This window comes from Anopheles arabiensis, chromosome 2 (assembly GCF_016920715.1).
Source record: "Anopheles arabiensis isolate DONGOLA chromosome 2, AaraD3, whole genome shotgun sequence".
In the NCBI taxonomy this organism is placed as follows: domain Eukaryota; kingdom Metazoa; phylum Arthropoda; class Insecta; order Diptera; family Culicidae; genus Anopheles; species Anopheles arabiensis.
In genome coordinates this window covers 39,717,191-39,742,072 of record NC_053517.1, presented here as the reverse complement: position 1 = coordinate 39,742,072, position 24,882 = coordinate 39,717,191, and the positions used below count along the sequence as shown (strand labels likewise).

General features: G+C 45.4%; 3 protein-coding genes across 4 annotated transcripts; 1 reads left to right on the top strand and 2 right to left on the bottom strand.

The window, feature by feature from the left end:
- Positions 1-57: 57 nt before the first annotated feature.
- LOC120894542 (serine protease snake-like) lies at positions 58-1,622 on the top strand. Its single transcript, XM_040297192.1, has 4 exons — positions 58-458; positions 550-570; positions 646-1,146; positions 1,207-1,622. Exons 1-4 carry the CDS (start codon positions 392-394, stop codon positions 1,536-1,538), a joined length of 921 nt encoding a protein of 306 aa, XP_040153126.1. The 5' UTR covers positions 58-391; the 3' UTR covers positions 1,539-1,622.
- Positions 1,623-1,626: 4 nt separating this feature from the next.
- On the bottom strand, positions 1,627-4,534 carry LOC120894543 (ribosomal biogenesis protein LAS1L-like). The gene is made up of 2 exons (XM_040297193.1): positions 4,334-4,534; positions 1,627-3,506 (listed from the first exon to the last, which is right to left on the bottom strand). Exon 2 carries the CDS (start codon positions 3,365-3,367, stop codon positions 2,723-2,725), a length of 645 nt encoding a protein of 214 aa, XP_040153127.1. The 5' UTR covers positions 3,368-3,506; positions 4,334-4,534; the 3' UTR covers positions 1,627-2,722.
- Positions 4,535-4,639: 105 nt separating this feature from the next.
- On the bottom strand, positions 4,640-14,044 carry LOC120894544 (C-type lectin 37Da). Of its 2 annotated transcripts, none has more exons than XM_040297195.1 (3): positions 13,623-14,044; positions 5,327-5,693; positions 4,640-5,222 (listed from the first exon to the last, which is right to left on the bottom strand). In XM_040297195.1, exons 1-3 carry the CDS (start codon positions 13,669-13,671, stop codon positions 5,069-5,071), a joined length of 570 nt encoding a protein of 189 aa, XP_040153129.1. In that variant the 5' UTR covers positions 13,672-14,044; the 3' UTR covers positions 4,640-5,068. The 2 variants fall into 2 exon arrangements, with proteins under 2 accessions (XP_040153129.1, XP_040153128.1); XM_040297194.1 differs by having other exon boundaries at positions 4,640-5,225; positions 13,623-14,043.
- Positions 14,045-24,882: the final 10,838 nt, after the last annotated feature.

The window sequence follows — 24,882 nt, the reverse complement described above, 5'->3', positions numbered from 1 at the left end:
TATGTTGGTAGTGGTTTCATGTGCTCTTTCATGAGTACAGTGCTTGCCGAGAAAGAGTGAACGTCTCTCTTACCAAACCGTGATATTATAATGTTAGCTATAATCGAGCTGGAAATAGCCTTATCAACGTGCGAAGAAACCTCGCCCTACCAGTTGTTAATGCTAATCCCATGTGTCGGTCCATGCTATTCTTAATGACCTTTCTTCATCATCCCGCTTATCACCTTCAGTGGTAGAGGCCGGTTCAAGCATCAAGTCAGCTGACCCCTTTGCCAAAACATTGCAGTTTGAATTGGTTCTGCTGGTCTTGACGCGGAATTAGGGTATAAATACGGTATCAGTTCGCTCCTGGCTAAGAGAAGTGCTGCAACGCACAAATCGGTGAGCAAAGATGGACATCCGAGCGAGTTTTATTTTGGGTGCAGTTTTGCTGTTTGGCTGTCTGTACGAAACTCATGGTAAGCTTTTGGGAAAGTTATTTTGTATCTAGTGTAATCTTTTGCAATTTTTATTTTTTATGACGATTGCCGCATCATTTAATCTCCCAAGGTCTCCGATTGGCGGAACAGAGTGAGTACTAACTCCGGATGATATTCGTGAACGTCTATATCTAACAAACATTCTTTTACACTCATCTCCGAACAGAATGTCAAGAATATCGCAAGACCATAGCGTCCTTTCCGTCCAAAGTGATCGGTAGAACGAACGTATTCGATACACCTCCGAATGGATTACCGGCCCGGGAGGGTGAATTCCCTCACCAGGTGCGCGTCGGACAATGGTTCTACGAGGACGAGGACGATACGGCATTCATTCTGCGCTGCAGTGGTGCACTTATTAGCGATCGTTACGTGCTCATAGCTGCCCATTGCCTATGGACGCTGGGCGACGAGGAGGTTTCACTCGGCCGACATGACTACACTCGCAACGGCACCTTTCCAGAGCTGTCCATCAAACGAGACGATCTGATTCTTCATCCCAGCTATGACGAGCAGACGAAGGCATCGTACAACGATATCGCGCTGGTGCGTCTTGCCCAGCCCGTCACCTTTACCTCTCACATCTATCCGGCCTGTCTCTGGACGGAGGAGGAAGCGGCCGAGCCGACAAAGCTAACATCGTCCGGCTTTACGATGGGCAGATTGGGTAAGTTACGAGTGCAGTATGTGTTGATTTAGCAGCTTCTAATCGGCTTTCGGATCGTAGTCAATGACACACAGGATACACGGCTGGTGAAGATACAGGTGAGCCGCGTCCCAAATGCAGAATGCTCGCGTGAGTACACGGACAGTGGCTACTACCCGCAAGGCGTCACCGATGCGCTGCTGTGTGCCGAGTCTCCAGTAGAGTGGAAGTCTTTGTGCGAAGGGGATGCCGGTGGGCTGCTACAAACGCTTGACCGTGACTCTGCGGATGTGTATCGGCTTATCGGTGTGGAGGCCAAGGGTCACGAGTGTGATCAGTCGCACCAGAAGTTTATCTTCACCAAGGTCCGCCAGCAGCTGGATTGGATTGAGAGTGTCGTTTGGGGTACGTGAGTAGTATTGCTGGGGTTGCAATGGGGAAATTAGGGAAATAAAATAACCATCTTCGGAGTACCACAGAAATGGTCCAATAACGCACGACTTTTGTACAAATCTTATCAATTTATTCATTTATACTCTGTTCTCGTCCACGGCTTTCAGTGCGCACCGGCATTGTTTGTCCGCAAGCAACGGCTACCGGACGGACAAGCCCTGGCTACACAACCTGTCGCTGTCACTGCACATGTCTTGTCTTACAATGATCTCTCTCCTTCGTGTTCAGTTTAAATCACAAGAATTCTAGTACACTTACGCTATTCGTTCGTATTCTGTTACTTGCTTAATGCCTTAATCTTAATACCATCGCTCGCGCTACTCTTCTCGTGTCTTGAAAGGTGGGTGTGCTGGAAAGCAAGGGAATAGGGTTGAATGATTTTTTTATGGGAATGATTTCGCAACATGTTGAACGACTTCGCATGTCAGCCCACTTCTCCAATGGCGTCAGGCAAAGTAGGAAAAAGGTTGAAATGGGAAATTCGGTGTGAAACGAATCAAGTGTAAGCGACGTTTTAATTAGTGCCAGCAAGCGATGGCAGCAACGAGTCCAATTGCAACTCCTGCAACACCGTCCTGAAACGGACCAAGCCAGCAAACCGGTTGGCAACTGGTAAAGTTAATCAAAAACTCATTTTAAAATGTTTGCCAAAGTGTACCGTATGCCTTCCGGGGAATTCAGGATTACGCGGTAATGATGAGCATGGTGGTGGTGATGGTGAGAATGAGTTGTGATCTACTAGTATGATGGAATGAGAAAGTGTGACATTAGTGATGGCAACGCCGGGTTACAAGCCATCGGAGAAGGGGTGGGTTCCCTCGAGAAGTAATATCCCGGATTGGCCCAAGCGTTAGTAGCTCGGAGCCTATCGGGATGGTCTGTCCTCAGAGAGAACCACCAAGTGGGAAGCGCATGGAATGAGCTGTTCACATGCAGAATCTGTGGGACATACGAAGCACCGAATCGGTATTAAAAACACTACGAACGAAACTGGACGGATGAGTGGTATATGCATGGTTTAAATGCGTACGGTTCTTTTTAAAAATAGTTTAACCTAACGTTCAAACTCTCATCTCTATCTCTCTCTCTCTTTCATCCGCTTATTTAAACCCCCGTTTTGTGAACTGTCCCCGTACCTTAAGGTTTATCTTCTCTGACTGAGCGGTTCGCCAAGGACGCGCATCGTGTTAGCGTACGACGAATCGATCTGCGGCACCACCTTTTCCGCCGGGCGAATGTTCTTGATCAGATCCGACAGCGACAGGAAGCTCTGGCGACTGTCCAGGCGCAGTTCGCGATCGCCCGCCCCACCCGACAGCTGCTCAATCTCCTTCGTGATCTGCTTCAGCTTCTGCTCGACCGGGATGTCCTCGGGCAGGACGGACCCGACCGCATCCTGGCCGGCGGCGAGCGCCTGCTGATGGTGCAGCTCGGCCGCCTGCTCGTCCTCGTCGTCGCTCTCGTCCTGCTCGTGCTCGTCCTCATGCTCGTGCTCCTCCTCCTCCTGCTCAACCTCGTCCTCCTCCGCGGCGACCGCATTCGCGCTGCTGCTGCTGCGCCCGACCACGTTCACCTCATCATCCTCCTCCTCGAGTTCGTGGTGCTGCTCGTCATCTTCCTGGTCGTGTTCGAGCTCCTCATCGTGCTCCTCCTCGGCGTCATTATCGTGCTGCTGCTGCTGCTGCTGCTGCATGGCGGGCCGAGCGGAGGTACGATCCTGATCCAGGATGTCCCCGTTCAGCAGTGCAGCAAGCGGGGACGTATGTTCAGCGGTCAGCTGGGCTGGCATCACCGTCGAGATGGTCGAAAATTGGCGCGCCTCGGCCGGTGTCGTTGGTGGTTCCGTCGTGGTGGAAGTCGTGGTCGTTGTCGTGGTGGCGGCAAGAGTAGTGTAGAGCGACGTGCTGGTTGATGTTTGAATCGGACGACTGTCGAAATAAAATCAATCGAAACGAGCCAAAAATGCGTTAGCTTTCTGCGCACCATATTGGTAGCTTTGTTTGGAGGTAGGTTATCGTACAGGGTACTGTTGAGCGGGTGAGAACTACACACTAATGAAAGCAACTGGATGACAGACTACAGCGAAACACGTGTAACACCTTTTTCCTTGTTAAATTTAATCCCTGAATTTAGCATACATTTCTAACGCGTGTTTTGTACAAGCTCCAACGCTTAACGCCGCCCTCCCATTTGCCCTAGCGGTGTGCGTACCAAGTGTGCGAAAGGTGTGTTGAAATTAATGTAGGGTTTTGTTTTTGTTTTATTTTTATTCAAGCTCATTTTGGTTCTCCCCTACATTAAATGAACTAACTCCAAACCACCAGCCAAATGTTAATACAGATTAATGTAGAAAGGAAGAGTAGTGAAGCGATGATGAAGGCTCTACAAACTACGAAAGTGTGCTAGAAGATTGTCTCACCGGTGCAACGACAAAAAAAAGAACAAAATGCATTTTTATTTTAACAGGTGAAGCAAGCTGTTTACACGGTTCAAACTTTGCTCTACAAGTAAAGTATACGTGATATAGGTAAAACTAGCCACACAGCTGCCTCACACTCTTCCCCTCCACTCGACAAGAAACGGGAAGGAACAAGCGCTAAGCGTAACAGCTTGTGGTGCATTAGTGTTTCATTTAGTGAGCAATTATGAACTTTCTATGTACGGAAGGTTAAATCAGTGTGGCGAATAGAGACAGACAGCGGGTAGAGACAGGTGGAACTTAACATTAAGGATGGTGGAAAGGACGTTAGCTCACCTACGACACGGTACCGATCGCAATCGCAACGATGAAGTTTCGTTTCTGTATTTGCTAGGATTTTTTTACGTGGCAAAGTGTGACAGCAAAACAACCAAAAATCCCAATGCTCGTGAACCTCGGTACTGGTGTTTTTTGTGCATATCGTACATCGATGTTACGTTTGTTCACTTTACATAGGACACGTTTGTTTTGTTTTTTCACGTTTTCGGGTCTGCATTTGCATGCCATCAGCGTGGGTTTGTGAACAAAGTTCTCTTAGAGTGCGCCATCAAAGCGTAAGAGAGGTGAGCCATGATGCCAGTGTTGCTTTAACAAATTGTGATGCCTGTTTATTTTGATTGGAGCAGTGATTCCTTTCGCGTTTGCTTGCTGCGTTTTTCTGCTCCATTATCCGCTCACCACTACCGGCTCAGCATTTGGACGGTGTTCAATGTCGTCAGTTCAGTGTTTTTTGATTGTCGAGTTCGGTTTCGTTTTCGGTACTCGTTCGATTACATAAGACTGTCGGGGACGGGGATATGGATATGGCCGGGATCGGGAGGGAGTTTGGTTTTCGGTTTGATGTCCATCGGTTGATTGGTCTGTTTTGCGAGCCGTCTTGAAATGGGGAAGGACAATTGGGCAAATGGAGAAAGGCTCTTTGTGTTTGCTTGTGTGTGTGTGTGTGTTTGTGTGTGTTTAGTTGTCCAGTCAGTGCATTTCAGTCCTCAGGGTTTGGGTTTGGGACAATATTTACCCCTGCGCGGACGAAACCGGAATGCTACCGTAGTTGTAGTAGTAGCATCGCGTTTGCTCGCAGATGAAATCTTTCACGGCCGAACAGTCCTCCGGGGCCCATCGTAGGCTCGGGGCCTTCAGGTGCACGCAGCCCTTCTGCAGTCCACTGCTGCTGTAAATGGTGAAAACGATACAAGTGTGAAACGTTAGCCACGTGGTGCTTGCAAGGACTTGTAAGGAGTACACACACGCACACACCCTCCAGATGCTTACCTGTCGCGAGCGGTGCGCTGGGGTGAGGTGTTGCTGTTGTGGTCCAGCGGGTCCATGCCGACGGTTTCCGGCGACTTCTCGAAGTAGTCAAACGTGGCGTTGAACGGCAGTCCGGTGCTCATCCAGAGGAACATGCCAGTGCCGAGCCGGTTGCCCGACGTCCAGAAGTTGTACTTGCCGTAGCCGGCGTTCTGCAGGTACTCGGTCATCGATTCCACCTTCTCCTTGGTCTCGAACGAGGCGAGCTGCAACCCGAGCGACCGGCAGTACTGGTAGGCGAGGAAGTAGTTCAGCTCGGGCGAGTACGGGTTCATCCGGCTGATGAAGTACTGCACACCGTCCAGCTGGATCGTGGTGATACGCTGTCCTGTAAGCAGACGGGGATAGTCAGGTTTTAGTGCACTGTTATTGCATTAGTTATATCGGAGCTTTGTGTTTTACATCAGTCGGGACAATCTCGAGTGTGTTCTTTGTTTGTGTCAAACCACACGGAAACTGCGTTTCGAGAGCGACAGCAGCACACGCCAAAGCATTTGCCATCAACGTTTCTCCATCTAACGGATGCTGGCGCGCGAACCTGCCCGTACCGGGTGTCTTCTATTAAATAGCTTGATTGTGCATCTGTCCCCTCCACTCGGGATTATTTGTCTCAATCGTGGCTGGCTGGTGACGACACCAAGCAAGATATTACACCACCAGCTTGCGGTTTCAATCTCCTTCGCCAATGCCCGCCGAATGTCACCTTCAATTCCGCTGTAACAATCTTGCGCCAAGCGCCCAACAGCGCTCCAGCGGAACGTCGCCCGGTATTATTTGCAGGTTAATCAAACGGATTCTAATCCGATTGCTCCAGCTCAATGGACGCATTGAAATGCGTAATGCTTAACCAGACAAATAGCAAAATATCGAAAGCTTCTGTACGGCTTGAGCTAATCTGTAACATTACCTCGTGTTCAACATTTACAAAGCAACGGGCATTAGTTTGAAAAGTAATCAAAACCCCATTTTTCTATCTCCTAACTGCCAAGAACAACCGCAGCATTTGGGATTGAAAGTGCATTGTTGGGGTTTTTTATTTTATTCCCTCTTCCTTTTTGCTTCATCATCCTGCTAAAAGCTCTCAAGATTTTGGATGGGATAATATTGATTGAGTTCGATGTCAGGCGCGCGACATCAACACGACAAACAGTCCCGCTGACACTCCCTCGATAGCAAAGGAAGAAATATCAATTTCATGATAAAACGCTGTTGCAGCCTCTCCGAACACCCTCAAACACCACCGAAAGGAAAATCAAACATCTGCTGTGGCCCCACATGGCAAGGGAGGGAAAATTATCTCAAGAATTGATTCCGTACCACGAACTCTGGCGCCTTGTTTTGTGCTAGCGTTTCTAACGTTTTTTTTTTTTATATTGTACTCCATTCCATTTCGGCTTGTGCCATTTTCCAGCAACGTGCATCATAGATTTAGCATAAATCTGGTAAGCCATCTTCGGCAAAATTGGTTTACTTCCTACCCGATCGGATCGGCCCGCCCGGCGGTATCTTTATAAAGATTCCGCGGTACTAAGGGCGACTGGAGAGGAGAGAAGAAAAAAAAAACACGTGGCTACCTTTGTGATATTTCTTTTTTCTTTATCTGTCTTTGTGGTGCGTTTTAAAGGTTAAACAAATACAAATTTCGGAATTTTCATCGTACACATAGGCTCAACATCTGCTGGACTACTCACACACAGATAGATTCCTGGAATGGAAATGCCTAACTAAGATAGCAAAAACAGCAAAAGTGCATGAATCATGGTACAGTACTAAGAAATCTAAAGTAAAGAGCATAATTTTTCCACCCCATTCTAAACAGCAACTTCTGTCCCTTTCGGAAAGGTTAATTCATGCACTACCCATTTTCCTCGGAACATTTGCGTATGCGGTTCAGCCCAATGTTACTAAATATAAGCGCAGCCTCTCGTTCTAAACCTTTTTACTCCCACAGCCTGTGACAAGATCGAGCCCGAGAAATGATTTGTTTGTGGGAGTACTGCTGTAGCACTAAAAGTACAGCGTACTTATTTGTTGGAATTTTTTGAACATGTACGCGGAAAGGTAACATGGTGTTGAACATTGCATAACTTTAGGCGAAAGCACAGCGTGCTTAGAATTCTTAGCACGTGCTGTAGGGCTTGAATGTTGAGTGCGAGTTAAAAATCAAGATCTTTTTTTTGCATCGCAAGCGTTCACTATTATCTGCGGCAAGGTAGAACAAACAGTCAAAGGAAAGAGTACAAACAGCAATCCGACCAGAGTTCAAAGCAATATTAATCCCCGTAGGATGCATTCATGCTGGATAAGCTCGACTATTTAGTTCAGTCTGCAGTAGGATTCAATCATTGATGTAATCGATTGAAGTAATCGAAGCTGAAGCAATCGAATAAACTTGATATCAGTGTCTGAACTCCCTAGGAAAAAAGGATGGTCGACTATGAAAGAGAAAAACCTTTCTGAGCGAGTTCTTTGACGTGTAACACAATAGCTTTATATAAACCCCAACATCGAACGCTGGCGAAATTTGCCAAACGTTTTGCCAGCAAAGGTACTCAAGTCCCAGCCACAAGCAACAGATGATTGATTTTTCCGATAAATTTGCTGATCGAAATGAAATTACAAATCTTATCGCTTCCAAAAAGGCTTTCCTTACTGTTCCACCTGTTGCTCGGTGCAGGTCATTTTGTGTTCGTGTTTGCGAGACACTTCCGGTTCTTTGAAAATTCATTGAATTGTTCCTAGATGATCGTATGTATTTTTTATAGGAAAAAGCAATAGAGTCTTTCCCTGGATTGAATAGTATGCTACGAAAATATGGCGAACCGTGAGTCACCGGTCTAAAAAGAGCAGCCCAAAAATTTATGTTTAGGGTACAAATTCAATTTGCTCCCCTTTTTACACATCACGGCCGCTCTGTGTCACAATGTGCTTGGGTATCGGCAAACTTTCCAAGCACGGCAAAGCACGAACAATATAATCGAATTTTCGTGGTACGATATGAGTAAGACAAAGCTCAAGAAGTGAATCTCACACACAGATACATACACACACACACAAAGAGATTCATCATTGGCTGGGTAGACGAACGTGCGAACATCATCACTTCCGCTGGTCTGCTCCTTGGCTCGGCCCACCGAGTCTGCAGACTCTCCGTGGCAGGATCGCTGAACGCCCACACCCTGCCCATCACAGACGATGCACGCAGGGTTTACTGCGATTCGTGGCTTATGGGTAAAACCGAATCACACACCCTGTTGAAGGTTCATGAATTATGGAAACACAACCTCCCCGGCGGGCCGGAGATTGAACGCCGGCGGGCGAAAAAAAGAAGAAGAAGAAAAAACGATTGAAAGAGGCAAAGGTTCACGAGTCACGCGGAGGGCTGGCACGGTAAACGAAAGAAGTGGCTATAGAGAAGGAGACACACACACAGATATACGGACGCGGTAATAAAAACGATCATTTCCGGTTTCCTGTCGTTGGTGCGGCACAGGTTGGCAATGGAGAGCTATCCGTGTCGAATCAGCGTTTATTTAACGCCCACATAGCATTATGAGAATTTATGCGCTCAAGAGTTTTTTCGGTAGAGGACTTTTGCCTCTTTCCAATCAATATTAACGGCTATCTAGCCCAAAGGAGCGTATCAGTTCGTGAAGTACTTCCAGCAAGATTATGTATTCTTACCATTGTACTGGAAAGTAAAAAGGGCAACATTCAACTTAATGGATCAAAGCATCCAAATTAAACAATTTCATCTCCAAACTTACTCAAAGCCTGAAAGGATCTAACCGGATTAACACGATATAATATGTGATATCAGACATTTCTCACACATTTCCTTTGGTTCGATACTTTTTCCAGCGCTTTGATACGACTGTGGACCTTTTATGCTAAACTCGCCCCAAGGAATTTCCCGAGCCGGCTACACTACGCGGACAGCAATGTGTGTAGCTATCTGTTGTGTATTTTCTTTCTTTTCTTGTTTGCAACCAACAATTCGCAACTTGTTGCACTGTGGCTCGATGGAACAACCCAAAACTCGGCCGCCCTCATCTTTGTATCTGTCGCACCGGCACCGACCCGGTTCCGGCGAAACTAAACTTCAGCCCACTAATGGTAATCGATGGGGGTACAGTTGCGTTTTATTGACTCAACTGTGCGCTAAGAATATCTAATGAGGCCCCCCGCACCCGTTTCGGATTCAAAGTTCTGCAAAGTAACGAACGCATCTTCCTCCTACCCCATCTTCGCACCATCACCATTCCAAGAGACCACGATCTGGTGGATGTGTACGCGAATTTATGAAAGTAGACCTGGCGAGAAAGAAGCAAAACCAGAACGCAGCGAAGCCCATTCTTCTCAACCCGAATACCAATGGTTTTTCGGTGTGCATTTTACTTTGCCAGCCGTGTCATTCACGGTACGGTTGGGGATACATTCGATGCTGGTATGTGTTTGGTTATCAAATTTTGAAGTAGCGGGCGGCACCACGGCGAAGAATGAACGTGGCCGCTACAGCCCATAGCACTCGCTCAGGTATGTCTCGGTCGCATCGGATCTGTTTCTGGTTGGAAATGGCAAGGCAAGGCACACAAAATTACCCGCATAAATTTCCCAATTTGCACGAGCTAAAACATAAACATGTCAGTGGGATGGGAGTAGAAAGTTCCTCCCAAGACCCGTACGGGGACCTAAACAGGTAACGGTTTAATTCCCGCATTGAAGTTCGGCACTGGCCGCACCGACACTAACGGGACAGCTCGAAAAGTGGTTTCGAGCGATAGAATTGCAACTCGGATTAGCAAAGACGGGATAAGTCGGACGCATCGGGTGTGTTTTTTTATTATGGCTGTATGCTTTTATTGCTTTGACGAGCACAACAATTAACGTTCTTATCGTTTCCATTTCCCACAACCATCGCCACCAGCGGTACGATCGTTTGCGGCCTCAAAGCATTAAACCGAACCGCTTTAGAGCTTTTCATCGATTCCAGCTAACGGATTCTTGAGACTTTGGAAAAAAGCCCATGAAATGTCATAAACTTACGACTGCTGCCATCTTCTCCATACACACATATGCAAATCCAACGTTCCACCAGAACCGGATTGGCGAAGGGTGCGCGAATCGAAATTGCCCACCCGCTAGGGTCCCGCGATCAGCGCCCGTTGATCGTTGCGGCAGGTGAGCCGATGGCAATTTTCTACCACGAAAAACCGGAAAACCGGCCACCGGTTCAATCGGTCAACTGAACGGTTCTTTCGATCAGCAAGCATTCAAAATACTTCTTTTTTTTTTTCGACAGGATTGCGATGGTCGATTTGAGGGACATGCAAAAGGGGATAGGAAACATAAAACAGAAACAAAAAGCCAAAGATTGCTATTTGGGCTGTTTTCGCTTCCTGGCTTTCCCGGTTTGCCGGAATATCTCCATCACGAACACGGGTTCTAGCGTTCTCCGTTAGGGCAGGATCGAGCGGAAAGATAAGACAAACGATGCGCACATTCTCGACTTTGACATGATTTGAGCGTCTGGTTCGTAACAGATTGGGACCCAACAAATGGCCCAATGGATTGGCTCCAAAGGCGAATGCGCACCGCCATAAAACCGTCCTTCAAAATATTCGGCAACCTTTCTTTCTTATCACACCGATCTCGGGAGTTTAAGGTGAATGTTTGTTTATTTCGTAGCGATAAAATGTTTGCGAACACTAGAGACGCTATCCCGGGACCAGCGCCAGATGGTGCGGGAAGAAAACAGTGCGGTCGCTTTTAGGAAACAGAAAAAGAACAAACATCAGGCACACACACACGCGCCCGTACATCCTGCAAAAACAACAGAAGTTTGTTTTTCCTTTTCTTAAGAACATTCTCCTCTTCTATCAAACGCCTTCATTTTTTGTGCGTCAATCTTTGTTGTGCCCGTTGTCAATAAAGATCCCTATATTTTCCATTATTTGTCTGTCATTCTTTCCCACTCGGTTGAACGGACACCGACCACTTTGGTTTATTTTACTGTAAAAGCACAATTTATGCCTTTCTAAAGAAGTTTTATATCTTATTGGCGTTCTTGGGACCAAATCTAATCAACGAAACCGTGCACTTAATTACCGACTTCCTGTCGTTGCTATTTCTAGTGCCGTTGGTTCACGTTTCCGAGCGCATTTTTACTGTCCATAGTGGAAACTTTGTGACCAGCTTTTTAGTATGAAGATATGGAAAAAAGGCGATGCTCCATTCCATGCCGACAGCCCTTTCCAAGCGCTGTGGTATTAAAAGTCCAAGAATAGTGCTGAGAAAACCGCAACCACCGTCGTGCCATGCAATAGAACTTTACCATTTACAGTTTCTACAGACCACAGCGACAACTGCTTATTCCAGCCAAGAAAGGGGAATGGATAATGTACCACACTGACGGGCTAGCAAAGTCAAACATAAAAAAGGCAACAATCGGACACCATTTTTGTAGAAGAATGGCCGTGTTCTTGCTTCTCCCCGTGCACTACGGATAAGATATGTTTCGTTCGTTCCTTACCATTGCAGTAAAGTTGACAAAGAACCGCTACTAACGGAACTGCCTTCCAAAGTTGGTTTGACAGCAGTGTGGCGTTCGGTCCGGTGAAGAATCTCTAGCATACAATATCCCGGAGGGAGCCATTGGCTACATTCCCTCGCATGGAGGCGACCATTCGAAAGGAATGTGGTGAAAAGTAGTATGTATTAACCCTTCATATGCTAGGGCAGGAATATTTCAATACTTTTATGTGCTATTCAATTTAATGATCAAAATAACCTACCCGTGCGATCAGATGGGTCTACCATCTATACCATGCTAGGTTTATAAGTGATAATACTGTCCTGAACTCGAGTTAGGCGAGTCTCAATCGCTACCGCAAAATTGAAAAAAAGTTTCCACTCGATTAAACTCTTCTTTGCTCTAACCGACATTCAAGGGTTCAAACTCCAACTTGTGGAGCTTCCGCGTGGAGCAGTACTCATCCCATATCGAAGTTGTTTGTCTTTGCAGGTGGTCTTCAAAACCCACCGCCCCCAACTCATTGCGCAATGACGTTCTTCACCGAGTTCCGTCACCGTCATCTGCTTGGACTGCTCTCTGTTCTGCCGTCCAACTGACGCGGGTGTCTGCGTGGTGTCTTGGTGCAGCACATTCATTTCCTTCCAGTGTGCAACGGACACCCTGGCACGGTGTATAACGTCCCATTTACGTTTTACGTGCTTCGTCATACACACGGGCCATACCAACTCGAGTTACTTATGGCAGCACTCGGAATTAATGAGCTACAAATCGCGCACAGGGACACCTCGGGTAGAAGCAGATGCTTGCCAACTGGCCTGTCTTTATTTCAATTTCACAGTTGCACAAAAGCCGGTAAAATACTGTCACACTGCGGGCATCCACGCGGGCTTGTCTCATTGGCGATTCTGTGCAGTGCGTGACGCGCGACGGGCTGCCATCGCCACCAACGTGAAGCGTGAAGGTGATCTCTTCTACTGCTAGCGTCCGTTGCAATGGTAACCGAGCAGATTCGTGTTCAAAAAGGAATAAATTTAATTTCCGATGCCCGAACGAACGAACGACTCACGATGGTGAAGGAACTGTAGTCACCGCGGAGCGTCGAAGCGGGGTGCAGGAATGCCCTCCAACCGTACCGTAATAATAATGGCATAGCTTTAGCGACATCCGGCCAACGGGAATGGATTTTTGTTCCCGCCACTTCTCGGACGGAAAACGGAAATCGGCGCCCCATCGAAAACCGTTCCACCGGACACGTCCCGGGCAGGTGAGTGAGTATGGAAATGTCTCGAAGTGGTTATGCGTGGCTTCTTTTTTGTGTAGATACTCTTTTTTTTTGTTCCATTTGCACTATCGGACGTGAGCATGTGAATGTGAAGTGTGTCATTAAATCGGAAAACTCATTCCGCATCGGAAGAGTGGTCCGACATGGGACAAAAGCGCGCCACGCTTCACCGTCATCAATGCCGACACTTCACCCTTCATTGGAGAGTGTCATTAGTAGCGTGTTGGTGGTTCACGCGATGGGAGTGTTGCTTCATTAGAACTCCAAGCTTGCGCCAGTATTCTAGTGCATCGTGCTTTCCAGGAATAAATTAATGAAAGCTTGCTCTTCGCTCGTCTCTTGTATCCTTTTTTTTTTGGCATGGTAACACTTTTCATCTGTTTTCAAAATCAATTCATCCTCACTTATACCGATCGCATAGAATCGGGTGTGCCACTTACCTCCTGCGTACGCCAGCACAAACACCAGGCACAAAATGATGGACTTCATGTTGGGACGATTCGTTTGATTTTGCGCAATGGGATGACGCAGCACTTGACCGGACGTCAAACGATTAGGTTAATCACAGATCGCTAGCACACAAGCACCACTTAGGACGACGGGTTTTTCTCCACACCGCCAAGATACACGCTTTCCACGCCGGGGTTCAACAACACACCTCTCAAGTAAAACTTAACGCCAAGCACCAAGTTCGGTAAGATCACAACCGCCTAAGTAGCAACTGTTCGGGATTGGTGGCGCGTCAAGTCAGCACAACTTCTTCTGGCAATCTCACAAAGTCCGCAGCAGCAGTACCGGAGCACTAGAACGAAAACGACCCGCTTCTCTCGGACGATCTTGCACAATTGACCGCAGCTGGGCTCGAGCAGTCCCGCTTAACGCATTTCCATCGCGCATCCGATGGGACCCCCGAGGGGCAAAGGGGGCGAGCGGCGGAGGGCGAGAGAGAAGTGGCGAGGATGGCACCGATGGAACGTGAAGATGAGGCACACGGCTGCAAGGGTGCTAGTTTCCCGCGGGATAAATACACCAACGACGGTTTGCCTTTTGCTGCTCTTTCTCTTTTCTTTGCTTTCTTTCGCAGGGCCTGTGCGGGCTCTCCTCTCCTATCCCGCTCTCAGCTCTCTTTTCACACCTTGGCACACAGTTGGCACAAAGTTGGCTTGCACTAGCCGAAGACGTTCTGAAACTACCTGCCCGGCTACCACCGCCGCCACGTTCCGCACCGAGATTCATCCTGGACTTTGCTTCCCCTGCACACCGCCCGCCGAACCGTTGTTAGTTCGCTGTTCTGAGCTGTCTGCAGCATTTCTCTCCCACTCTCTCTCTCTCTCTTTCTCTCTCTCTGTTTCTTCTCTCTTTCTGTATCCATCTCTCTTTCTTACTCTTATTCCCTTATTTCACTTCATCCCTTGACACAGCCATGCCGTTTCCACCCTTTAGCTCACCTGATTCGCCGACGATCGAGAACGATCGCGTACAGTCGTGCACCAAACAAACGAGGACAGCGAACCCTGCACCGTCGACCGTGTGGTTCGCGTTCGCGTTCGCTTGTTCTCAGCATCCCTCACCTGAGCTGCCTCACCTGGTAGATACCTTCTTTCTCAAGTTGCTTTTTCTTTCATCTTCTCTTTCTCTTACAGCATTTTTCTCCCTGTGTATGTGTGTGTTTTTCATTTCTTTCCTTTCCATTCCCTTGCAAGCGCTTCATTCACCTTCCCGGCGGTCGCCGATCGTCAGTTTTCCTGCCACGGCAAAACCGTAAGCGAAGATGTATAATTTACAACGGCCGTTTGACCAGACCGTGCCGTTCCTACCCTCTCGCATTGTTTGCTCTCGTTCGCTCGTTCGTCTCAGGCCGCGAAACGTTAGAGAGGCCCATTTGTGTTCATTTTACCTTCTTGGCTTTTCTTTTCTTTCCAGTTTCGGTTCTTCTTTGCCCTGCGCACCTCAAGTGTAGCGTTCTTTGCGTTCTTACTTTTTCATTCCCAATTACTACTACTACGTCCGTTCCTAACGCATTCTGTCCTGTTTTCGCAAATCTCCCCTTTCACGCTGTTCTAGCACTTTTTATCTTCTATCATTCTCTCTTATTGGTTACTCTGTCTCTTCCTCCTTCGCTCAAGTCAGTTTCCCTCGCTGTGCCTTTCGCGACTTCAGCAATCCCGCTTCTGACACCTTCATCATCTTCAACCCGCCTGTGGCTGAGGTTCTGGTCGTTTTGTTTTATCTTGCTGCCATCGCCCGGCGCATCTTCAGTGTTTAAGGTGCGGTTCGAATGCTTCCAAACCGCAAAACCCTTTGGCAATCGATAAGTGTGTATGTGTATGTGAGTGGTTTTATTCATTTTTTTATATTTTTTTTTTTTCATTTTATCAAATAATGCTCCCACCGACTCAACAAGCTCTCGTTTGATCCTTTGCATGTCTTTGACATTGACGGTTTGGGATGATACCTTTTCATTATGCTTTATCAATGGATTCGTTAATCGATTGTTTTAAACGCAGTTTTAACCAATCTACAGCCTCTTTTAACTCTGATAAACGATTTTATAAAGGGTTTTATTTTATATTCTAGTCATACATTAGCAATGTGTCAGCATTACCGATCTACCGTACAATTTTATGTCAAAAAAATAAGCTACCATATTTCTAAACCACACTTTTGTTCTGATCAAACTTGTAAAGTACCTTCCGGGCATTAGCACTCTATCAAATCACGCCACTGTCATAAACACTCACCGGGTGACAGCTCCTAAAGCCCCTACGGAACCCATAACCGTACCAACTCTTCCCCAACAACAGCGCCCGAAAGCTCGGAAAGCAATAAAAACGCCCGAAACACTTCAAAACAATAATCTCGTTAGCTGGCGATGTGAAAGAGAGCCTTTTGATGGCATCGATGGTAAGGCCCGTAGCACAGGCTCTACCGCAGCGATGCACCGGAAAGCGTTAAAGTAGCTTAGATAAGAGTAATGTGTGAAAGGATGAAATTGTAGGGGAGCTTTTGTGTGAGAGAAAAAGGGGAAAGGCGTAACACCGAAAAAGCGAGGGGGAGGAAACTATGAAAAACGTTCTGAAACCGTACCAGAAGAAACGCTTTTGCTGGAAATGCATCTTCTGCACAATGCACGGAGGACAAAAGGCTACAGTGCCGGGCAAAACAAACAAACGCAACGAAATGGAATAAGCAGCATAAGCATAATCGGTACACGGCACGGTGCAGGATGGAAGGTGGCTGCACTTTCGGCCCCGGCGTATGTTTGTCCCGCGATGGAGGCATCTCTGCACCATCTCCAACGCCTGTCCACAGGGTCCACAGGGAGGGTAGGGGGGTGTTTAAGAGACGCGACAGGAAGGTGTACGTGTGGAGCACGTCAAGCTGGTCAACAAACTAACAACAGCATTCTATAGCGCTGAGCATTACGCGTACCGGCTCTTTGGCTGTGAAAAGTCAAGCCAGCGGGTATGCAGCGGGCAGCGGGTTTACGGAGGTTTATCAGCAAACATGGAGCCACAACAGCGGCACACCCGGAAGGCACACTGGAACCGGGCATCGTAATAAGCCACTCCGGGAAAAGAGATTCGTTTGCATGAATCTCGATTGGTACGGTAAGCAAAAGACGTTTTTGTTCTTTCTTTCGTGGGACCAGACCACTGCTGCAGCAGTAGCACAAAGCACAGACCTAAAGTCGGTTTTCAGCGTTCTATGGTCTTTGAAGAGATTTCTGACGTTGTGGTGTTAAACCGGAGTTCTTCAGGTTCGAGACATTCGGGTTCTTTGGTGAGGGAGTCTGAAAAGTGCCAAGAGATCAGCATTTCTTGCTTTTGGGAAAGCCAACAACTAGGAACGTTTTCTCACTTATACAGAATTATTAATACGACAGTTTGTTTAATCGATTGTAAATACCACTACAATGAGAAATATTAGTTGTTTTTCTTATGTGATCGTATGGTAAACTATATTATTCAGACATGCGTTGAGTCAACTAAAAAGTGATGGGAATAGGACCAATTGAAGGACAGACATTACGACTGATGACGATTCTAGTGTCAATGGAGAACAGTATAACAAAAAACAGAATACTTTGAAAAACATTGATTAATTCATGATGAGTTTGATTTTTTTTGTAATTCTGTACTATAAACTCAACTTCTTCTTTGGATTTATTCCAGATAGCTATGTATCACTCATGTGTAAGCTGAATTGCAATAAAAATCAGTTCTAGCGAACAAGAAACGTTTGTTGTTTTACTTATTCAGGACACAACATAAACTGTATTGGCCTTATTTGTTGATAATTTAAACAATAAATGAAAATGGTCTTTAATACATAATGTTATCACATCAAGGCACAGAAAACTAGAGTGATTCGCAAAAATTCGATGCAATAAATATTATTATTCCAAATAAGTCTTCCCTTTGAATCAAATCTTCTGCTTTCTTTTCCACGAGCAAGATTACACCTTTTTTTCTTACACAGTAACTTTTAAAACAGCTTAAACAACAGCGTTATGCTCCCGAAATTCCCCACCTTTATTATCATTTAACATATTGAAGATTCGTGGTATAACGATTCGCGAAAGTGTGTCATATGTGTGTCTAATTAAATGTGAAATAACCTGAACTCTGCGAACTTGCAGGAGTTATCAATAGTACAAGAAAACATGTATATTCTTTGCATGTTTGTGTTCGTGTGGTACATTGATGCACATCGATGATACCGTTAGCGAAATTCATTGCTTTGTAGAACCTATATCAAAATTAAAATATGATGGTTTCATCAGTATGCATCAGCAACCAAAGTACCGAAAGCCTTTCTTATGATTCTGACCCTTCGGCCGGTTCATGCAAAATGTCGATCAATTTAACAATTTATCTTCATGTATCCGTTTCGTGTCGCTTTACAATTTGCATTCTTTACTATCATCGCACGCTTTGCGATGATTCGTGATTGTTCCCAGCAAGAGGGCAAACACACCGAAAATAAAACAACAAGAAATCATACACATTCCGAATCGTATCCCGTTACCTTTTACCACGAATTTATTGCGCAACAATGTCACCGATAGCTCGCGGTCGTGACAAAAACCGTTCCCAGTCCCTTGTTTACAGTAGAACCGGCTTTGAAGCGGATTATCCCGAGCCAAAAAATCAGCCCCAGTAACTCCATCTCCGATCGGACAACCGCCCAACGGATCGGATCATCAACCTTTCCTCACCGTTACAAATCGGCCGAATTATTTGGGGTTGAAAATGGAAGTTTTTCCTTTCCTCTACGTGCATGATCAAAGCATACAGGCCCCCCCCCCTCGATCTGATCGCATCAGAAGCGTAACAATTTGATGGCAAATTGGATGTGTGCGAGAAATGCCAGACGGGGATCACCGTGGCGTGGACGCATTGCGATCAGAGATGCGTGCGTGCTGTTGGGAAGCCTCAAATTGATTCCCCAAACAAACGATGGTCCGCGGACCGGGGCATGTACCTTTCTCTCCATCGGTCAACTTGCTACATCATCCACCCTGGGTACGGCCGTTGGATTGGTCTGGCTTCCTAAGTGACAGTGTCAATAAAACCAGCATCTCAGCCGGTAGGAGCTACAGTTTCGGGCTGACAGCAGAGCATCAACAGCGCGTCAAATGGACCTCAAACCTCGGGGCAACAAATCATTCCAGGGCTCGGGCCCGGGGTGCCTGTTGCGCTTTTGTCTTGGTCGATTTGTCGGACCGGGGACGGCACGCACGCATTCTCGCGTTTGGGTTGGTCCAGGGGCGTAGAAGAAAATTCCTGCAAACATAAACAGCCCCTCCATTCGACTCCCCTTGTTTGACCGGGCAGCTACACTGCTCACACGGTAAAAGCTTTGAAAACAGCAACAAAATGAACAAAACCCCTCAACATGAAACAAAGCACGATGAGTTCGATCCTCTCAACAAGCTCCACGCTGGGGCAAACATTCCAGTTGTTGTTAATAACAAGCACCACAAAAAGACACACACACACACAGTCTCCTCCAGCGAAAGAAAAAACGTACACCCAAAAAAAAAGGAAAAAAGGTAGAGGGATGAAAATCAGCACGAAACAAAATTCTAAAATTCTCACTCGTTGCTTTTCCATTTGTTGCTGGTGGAATGCTTTTTTTGTGCAACATGTAGCTCCACACAGATTTGTTTAAACAGGAAAAAAAACCTGCCTTGTTTGCCAACAAGAGCGAAAGGCGAATAAAGGAAACAAAAAAACATAAGAATATTACGCGCGAGACGGGTTTAAAATACACAGACATACAAACAAACCCAAAAATTACCCCCAACCCCCTCCAACACAGAAACTGCAACAGCAAGCAATCATGATGGCTCTACAACAAAAGGAGCACAAAAACTCGCCAAACATTCCCCAACCATACGGTCTGTTTGGTGTACAACCAGAAAACCAGATAAACAATGCCCCGGAGCGATGTGATGAAATCGTGCTGCGGTGGGTTATGATTTTCCAGCCCGAAGCACCCAAACACGGACACGATAAGCGCTTTTTTATGACTCACGTCTTGAACTTGACACTGAAAGTGATCTGCCCTTTTGCCACGCTCGCTTGTTCGCACAGCCGATGATCAGCCGATCGAGATGCCGGTGTCGTGTTTGACTACATCAGATTAAGTTTCCGTGTCATATTTTGACCGTTGTGGACGGCTGAGGTGTTAGTTCGTGGCTTTGTTTGTCGAACTCCTGTCTGTGTGATAATGTTTAAACTTTAAAGGATTTTCGAAGCCAATCAAAATTTTCCCAATGAACAAAAATCACTTTTTTATTTCATCATCACGCTCCATATGTAGTTATTGCTTTATATTATTTTGCATCTCCTTTTTTCTTCTTTGCTCCTCTGCGTATGCTTTGAGAGTGTGCAAAATATGGACAAGACCAACTTCGTTCAGGAGCGTGCGCGATCAAAGAATGGCACCCCGTAGCGCAGTTTGTGGACATCGTCTGTTGCAGCATTTACAACACTTTGACACTATTAGACAACAATTAGAGCATTTACATTTACTATTAAGACGACCCTGAGCGACTTGAGGTTCCAATGGAAGCTAAAAATGAAGATCGAGGGACATGTGGCTACAATGCAGCGTTAGCTTGGCTGAGAAGTTTATGCGACAGGCCAAATAGTGACATAGTACCTGAGCAACATAAACAAACATATTAGGAAGTAGAAATCATCCCTCAGCTGCGTCCCATCGAAATTATCTGGACCAACATGATGCAAAAGCTCTACTCCAACAATCTCGTGAAAACTGAGAGGAATTGATAAAAATAGTAGGTAGGCCTTAATAACATTCGTACACGCATGTCTTCGTAAGCCATGGCAAACATTCTCAATAACTAACGAAAGTCAATTCGCAAGGTCGTAGATTTTGCAAAGTTTTTGCAAGCAAACTTAAATACTTATCGTTCAAAGGATGTTCAAGGAAATAATCTATTATCTCTCTTTTTGTTCTACATCCAGCCGAAAATAGTTCATTTTTTAAGCATACATTAATGGATACAAATGAGCGAAGTTTTGGATGTATACTAAATAGCTATCCTATTTGCAGTAAATCCCTGTGTGCAGCAAGTCCCCGAATAATAATAATGTATCTACAGAAAATATTATTTGATAACTATTATTCACTTATCATTAATATTTGCTGTTAATTTGTCTAAAGTGTATATTATACACTTCTTAAAGTTTCTCATGTTTTATCACCCATTTCATTTGAAAAAAAAAAAACAAACAAAATTGCTCTTTAATTATATAAACACATAAAACATAAAACATAAAACATAAAACACATCAGAATAAATGATCAATGCCGTAATACCATTGAATGTAAATAAACAAATAAAGAAAGATAGATTAAAAAAAAAAAACAACCAATACTCGCGAGAGCATCCACCCATGCATCAGAAATACAGAAACTATCCTATTTTTTCAACACACACGTTTTATGCTCTAATCTCTTGATTAAATAACTTCAATTGGATTGATTTCATTTTCTTAATTACACATCGCTTCAAAACACCAACACTCGATATGCATTATGCACAATTGCTCGATGGTTCCTGTTTGTAAGCGAAGCTTAAAGTTTTTCAGTAAAACATAGCAATTACCCGCAAGCTTGTTTTTTTTTTAAATAAAATATAAGTTGTATTTTTCTCTCCTCCTCCAACACGCGTATCCTGGGCGCCGTTGCTTGAACACTCTCCACGCGTTAATCTGCTAATTGCTTTCCACCGGACCGTCGTCACCAGTTATGCTCGATGCCCGTGCATGGTACGCACCAAAGCTTGACCCAGTTACAGGACCGTCACCGTCAAGCAGCCAGAAAGAACCTTATCGGTGGATGTGATTTTTGTTTTCTTTTCTGTGTACTTCCCCACTGGCCAAACATAATCCGTCCCCAATTCATTGTGACATTTATCCATTAAAATTACTTCTACCACGGTGCTTGCTCTATCGAGCGGACGTTGCCGCTGACAAACGCTGAGTGCAGCGAGATTTTTTTTAAATGTCCAAATTTAAGCTAGGCAAAGAAGAGTTAATGAGCGGTAGAAAATGAGAAAAATGGAATATAACTGTCACATCGGCATAACGGCACCTTAGCACGTTGTTGTACCACCCCGAACGGGCTGGGAACGGGCTCGCACTGCCACACCGCTCGACCCACAAATGCAACATTAATTTTACCGATTTAAGCTTTTCTTTGTTTTTGTTGTGAGGATTTACCACAACAAATGTTTAAAAAAATGCACGGAACATCACTGAAATAAAGTGGCCGTGTATGTGCAAACACATAACTACAACAACAAGTAAAACAACAACAACAAGAACAAGTAAAACAACACACAACAAAACCTAACAGGACAATCACACTAGGCAACCGGAATCCGACATGTTTCAAATGCATGTCGTTGCATTTTAAACCTGGCTTCGGGGCGAGTTGCTAGGCTGCGCGAATGGAGTTATGCTGTCAAGCCATCCGGCGATGGCATCCAGCATCCAATCAACCATTCTCCCCGGCGAATGACATCGGATTGCATTTTTTCCTAGAAATATTCCCGTTTGGCTCTTGCCCGATGTGTGCGCGCGTATAGACGTGTGTAAGTGTTTGTAGGACCTTTGGTGGGTGGTTTGGGGGCTTACCGTTGGGTGGCATCGGGTTCTTTGTTCGGTAGTTGTCAGATTAATTTTCTTTCGTTCTATCTTGCCTGCATTCGAGCCGGTGCCGGTGGCGATCCCGTCATGTGGGACGCGTTTTTTTCATACCCCGCTTTCTAGTTGTGCTCCCTTCCACCAGTTACGGGGTTAATTGTTCACTGGATTAGTGATCCTGTCCGTCCACCACGTGCCCGCTGCAATCCCGCGAGCCATCGCAAGCGGTGCCCTTTGCTAACCTTGGCGCGGTATGACCCTCGCATCCCGGCTGATAGACTATTATTACAGAGGAGTTAGTTTTTTTCTCTCTCCCCAACGGCGCAACGAATGGTTACGTCTAGCGTTACTTTGCTGCGTTCGGAAAAGCTGGCCGTGCAGTTTTAATAATACCAACATTGCCTAGCTTTGACCTTTGACCGCGATGAGGAAGCTGGCCTGCACCTATGCTTCTGTGCGTTGTGTCGGTGGGTCACAGATGAATCGGGGCAAAATAGATGGGGAAATAATTTAGCAGGATGATGTTACGTTAAGCTCTGTCTTATCGTCAGCTCTTCTATTCGCCATTCATGTTTCCTTTTGAACAGGATTAATGTACGGACACTATGAAATCGGTTGAGTAATGCCAACGGTACGGTACGGTAAACTTTAAATGCATTTAAACAACAAAACCTGCTGTGCTATCAACAATGAACCAACAATGAATTTATGATCGTATTGTATCTTATACAAATATTAAGATATGTTCAATTGCTAAACCAAACAATTAATCCTAGTGTTGTTGAAAAATCACTAATAATTACAATGTCAACAGGTCGGTATTGTATTCTCCATTCCTCAAACCCTGCAAGATGGCTAGTAATTATGTTAAAAATATTCGAGAAAAGTTTTTAGTTAAAGATTTAGTTCTCGTTGCTCTTTCGATACCTTGGGGCTCCACGCGACCGTTTAGTTTGCGTAGTGATTATTCCCCCCCCAGACTACGGTACGCTTTCTCGTTGAGTTTACCCATTTATCCTATCGTTTTGTGCCTGAAAAGGGCTCCCCACAGTAATGGGATTGATCCACGATTAAACATAGAAGTGTTTAACCTTGTAGGGTGCAGCTTTACTGCACAATTTGATTGGCAAACTGCGTACAAAAGATTAGAATCACACTTGTATTTTTTATAACAACCAAAATCATTTAAAAAAGAGATCTAAAGCTACGAAAAATAGGTGTAAAATAGCGTAACTCAAAGAAAATAATTACAAATTTATACTAAAATGTATAAGTTTATGTAAGAAATCCGATAGAATTCGTATGATTTACAACCAAAGTAACAAAATTTTGTTTAAAGTCATTGTAAATTCGTGCTCGTAAACATGAAATGTTCAGCCTCTTAAAGTGATGAAATTCTACACGTTTCCACAATCTAATAGGGCCAGCGTCCTATCCGTACCGGGCAGCTTATTATGTATCCGAATGCCGAGTCATGAACACAAACACTACGGATGATTATCCTCGGTGATTAACGGAAAATGTGATAATGCTGGTTGCCAGGAGTATGAACGTGCAGCAGAGCACAGGGAGGGGCATCAAACGAGGAATGCGATGAGGATCGAAATGAGAGCCGGTACCGAAGACCCAGACTGGCCCCAAAAAACAATGGTTCGTCTCGGTCGGCGGGCGGGCAAATATGTAGTCAATTCATCCATCATGCTGGAACGCCAGTCTGGTCGAAATCGATGGATTAATGAGCTACTAAATCCCACCATCTGGAAGGTCGGGTCGGGCATAGTAAACAAGCGAGTTCGACCCACATCAGTTGCAGGAACTGCCCACTACAACGGCCAGCTGGGTGAGTTCGCAAACTGTCTGGGAGCCGTGCCGTTTGCACTGTTAGCTAGTGAAGTAATATAAAATCAAGTGCTTCATGCAACAAGCTGTGTTGTGTTTTCTGAACTAAGCAACTCTTTGCGTTGCGTTACGATATGCTAATAGCCAATAAAAGCATGCTGTATGTCATTTTTTACCTTATCTTACTGGTAGGGAACAATCCTTTGTAAGCAATTGAAAGCCGACCCACTAGAGCAGGGAAAGCGAAGCGCATGCACTCAAATAAATTGTCAACAGTTTATCAATGCCAACCGGTAAAACTCGTTTCATCTCGAAAAGCGACTACAAGAGCCGGCCGAGATGAGATAATCAATTTATGGGCACCTGGTTTTCTTCTAACCACTTCGGCCTGTTTACAGTAAACCAGCACAAAAGAGCTACAAGCAATACAAGGATAATAAAAATAAATCATGCAAGAACGCATGTGTTCGATCGAGCACAATCCGCACGAAGGCTTCATTCATGCTAAAAGCTCGGTGCATGGCAACATTCCTAGCATCATTGTAAGCATGTGAACACGCTTCACAATGTTTATCATCCTTTTTTTGGCGTCTTGTTTTTGGGTTGGATGGAAAAAGTGTTATTTTTATTTCATTGTTATTCATAGAAGCATCCTGAAGAAAGAATTAAACCACAA

Excerpts from the sequence above, each read along its gene's own strand:
- LOC120894542 (XM_040297192.1), top strand. The coding sequence starts at position 392 with ATGGACATCCGAGCGAGTTTTATTTTGGGTGCAGTTTTGCTGTTTGGC. Across the intron at positions 571-645 it reads TCTCCGATTGGCGGAACAGA|AATGTCAAGAATATCGCAAG; the intron begins GTGAGTACTAAC and ends ATCTCCGAACAG. Across the intron at positions 1,147-1,206 it reads CTTTACGATGGGCAGATTGG|TCAATGACACACAGGATACA; the intron begins GTAAGTTACGAG and ends TTCGGATCGTAG.
- LOC120894543 (XM_040297193.1), bottom strand. The coding sequence starts at position 3,367 with ATGCCAGCCCAGCTGACCGCTGAACATACGTCCCCGCTTGCTGCACTG.
- LOC120894544 (XM_040297194.1), bottom strand. The coding sequence starts at position 13,671 with ATGAAGTCCATCATTTTGTGCCTGGTGTTTGTGCTGGCGTACGCAGGA. Across the intron at positions 5,694-13,622 it reads TGTGCTGGCGTACGCAGGAG|GACAGCGTATCACCACGATC; the intron begins GTAAGTGGCACA and ends GTCTGCTTACAG. Across the intron at positions 5,226-5,326 it reads CAGCGCACCGCTCGCGACAG|CAGCAGTGGACTGCAGAAGG; the intron begins GTAAGCATCTGG and ends CACCATTTACAG.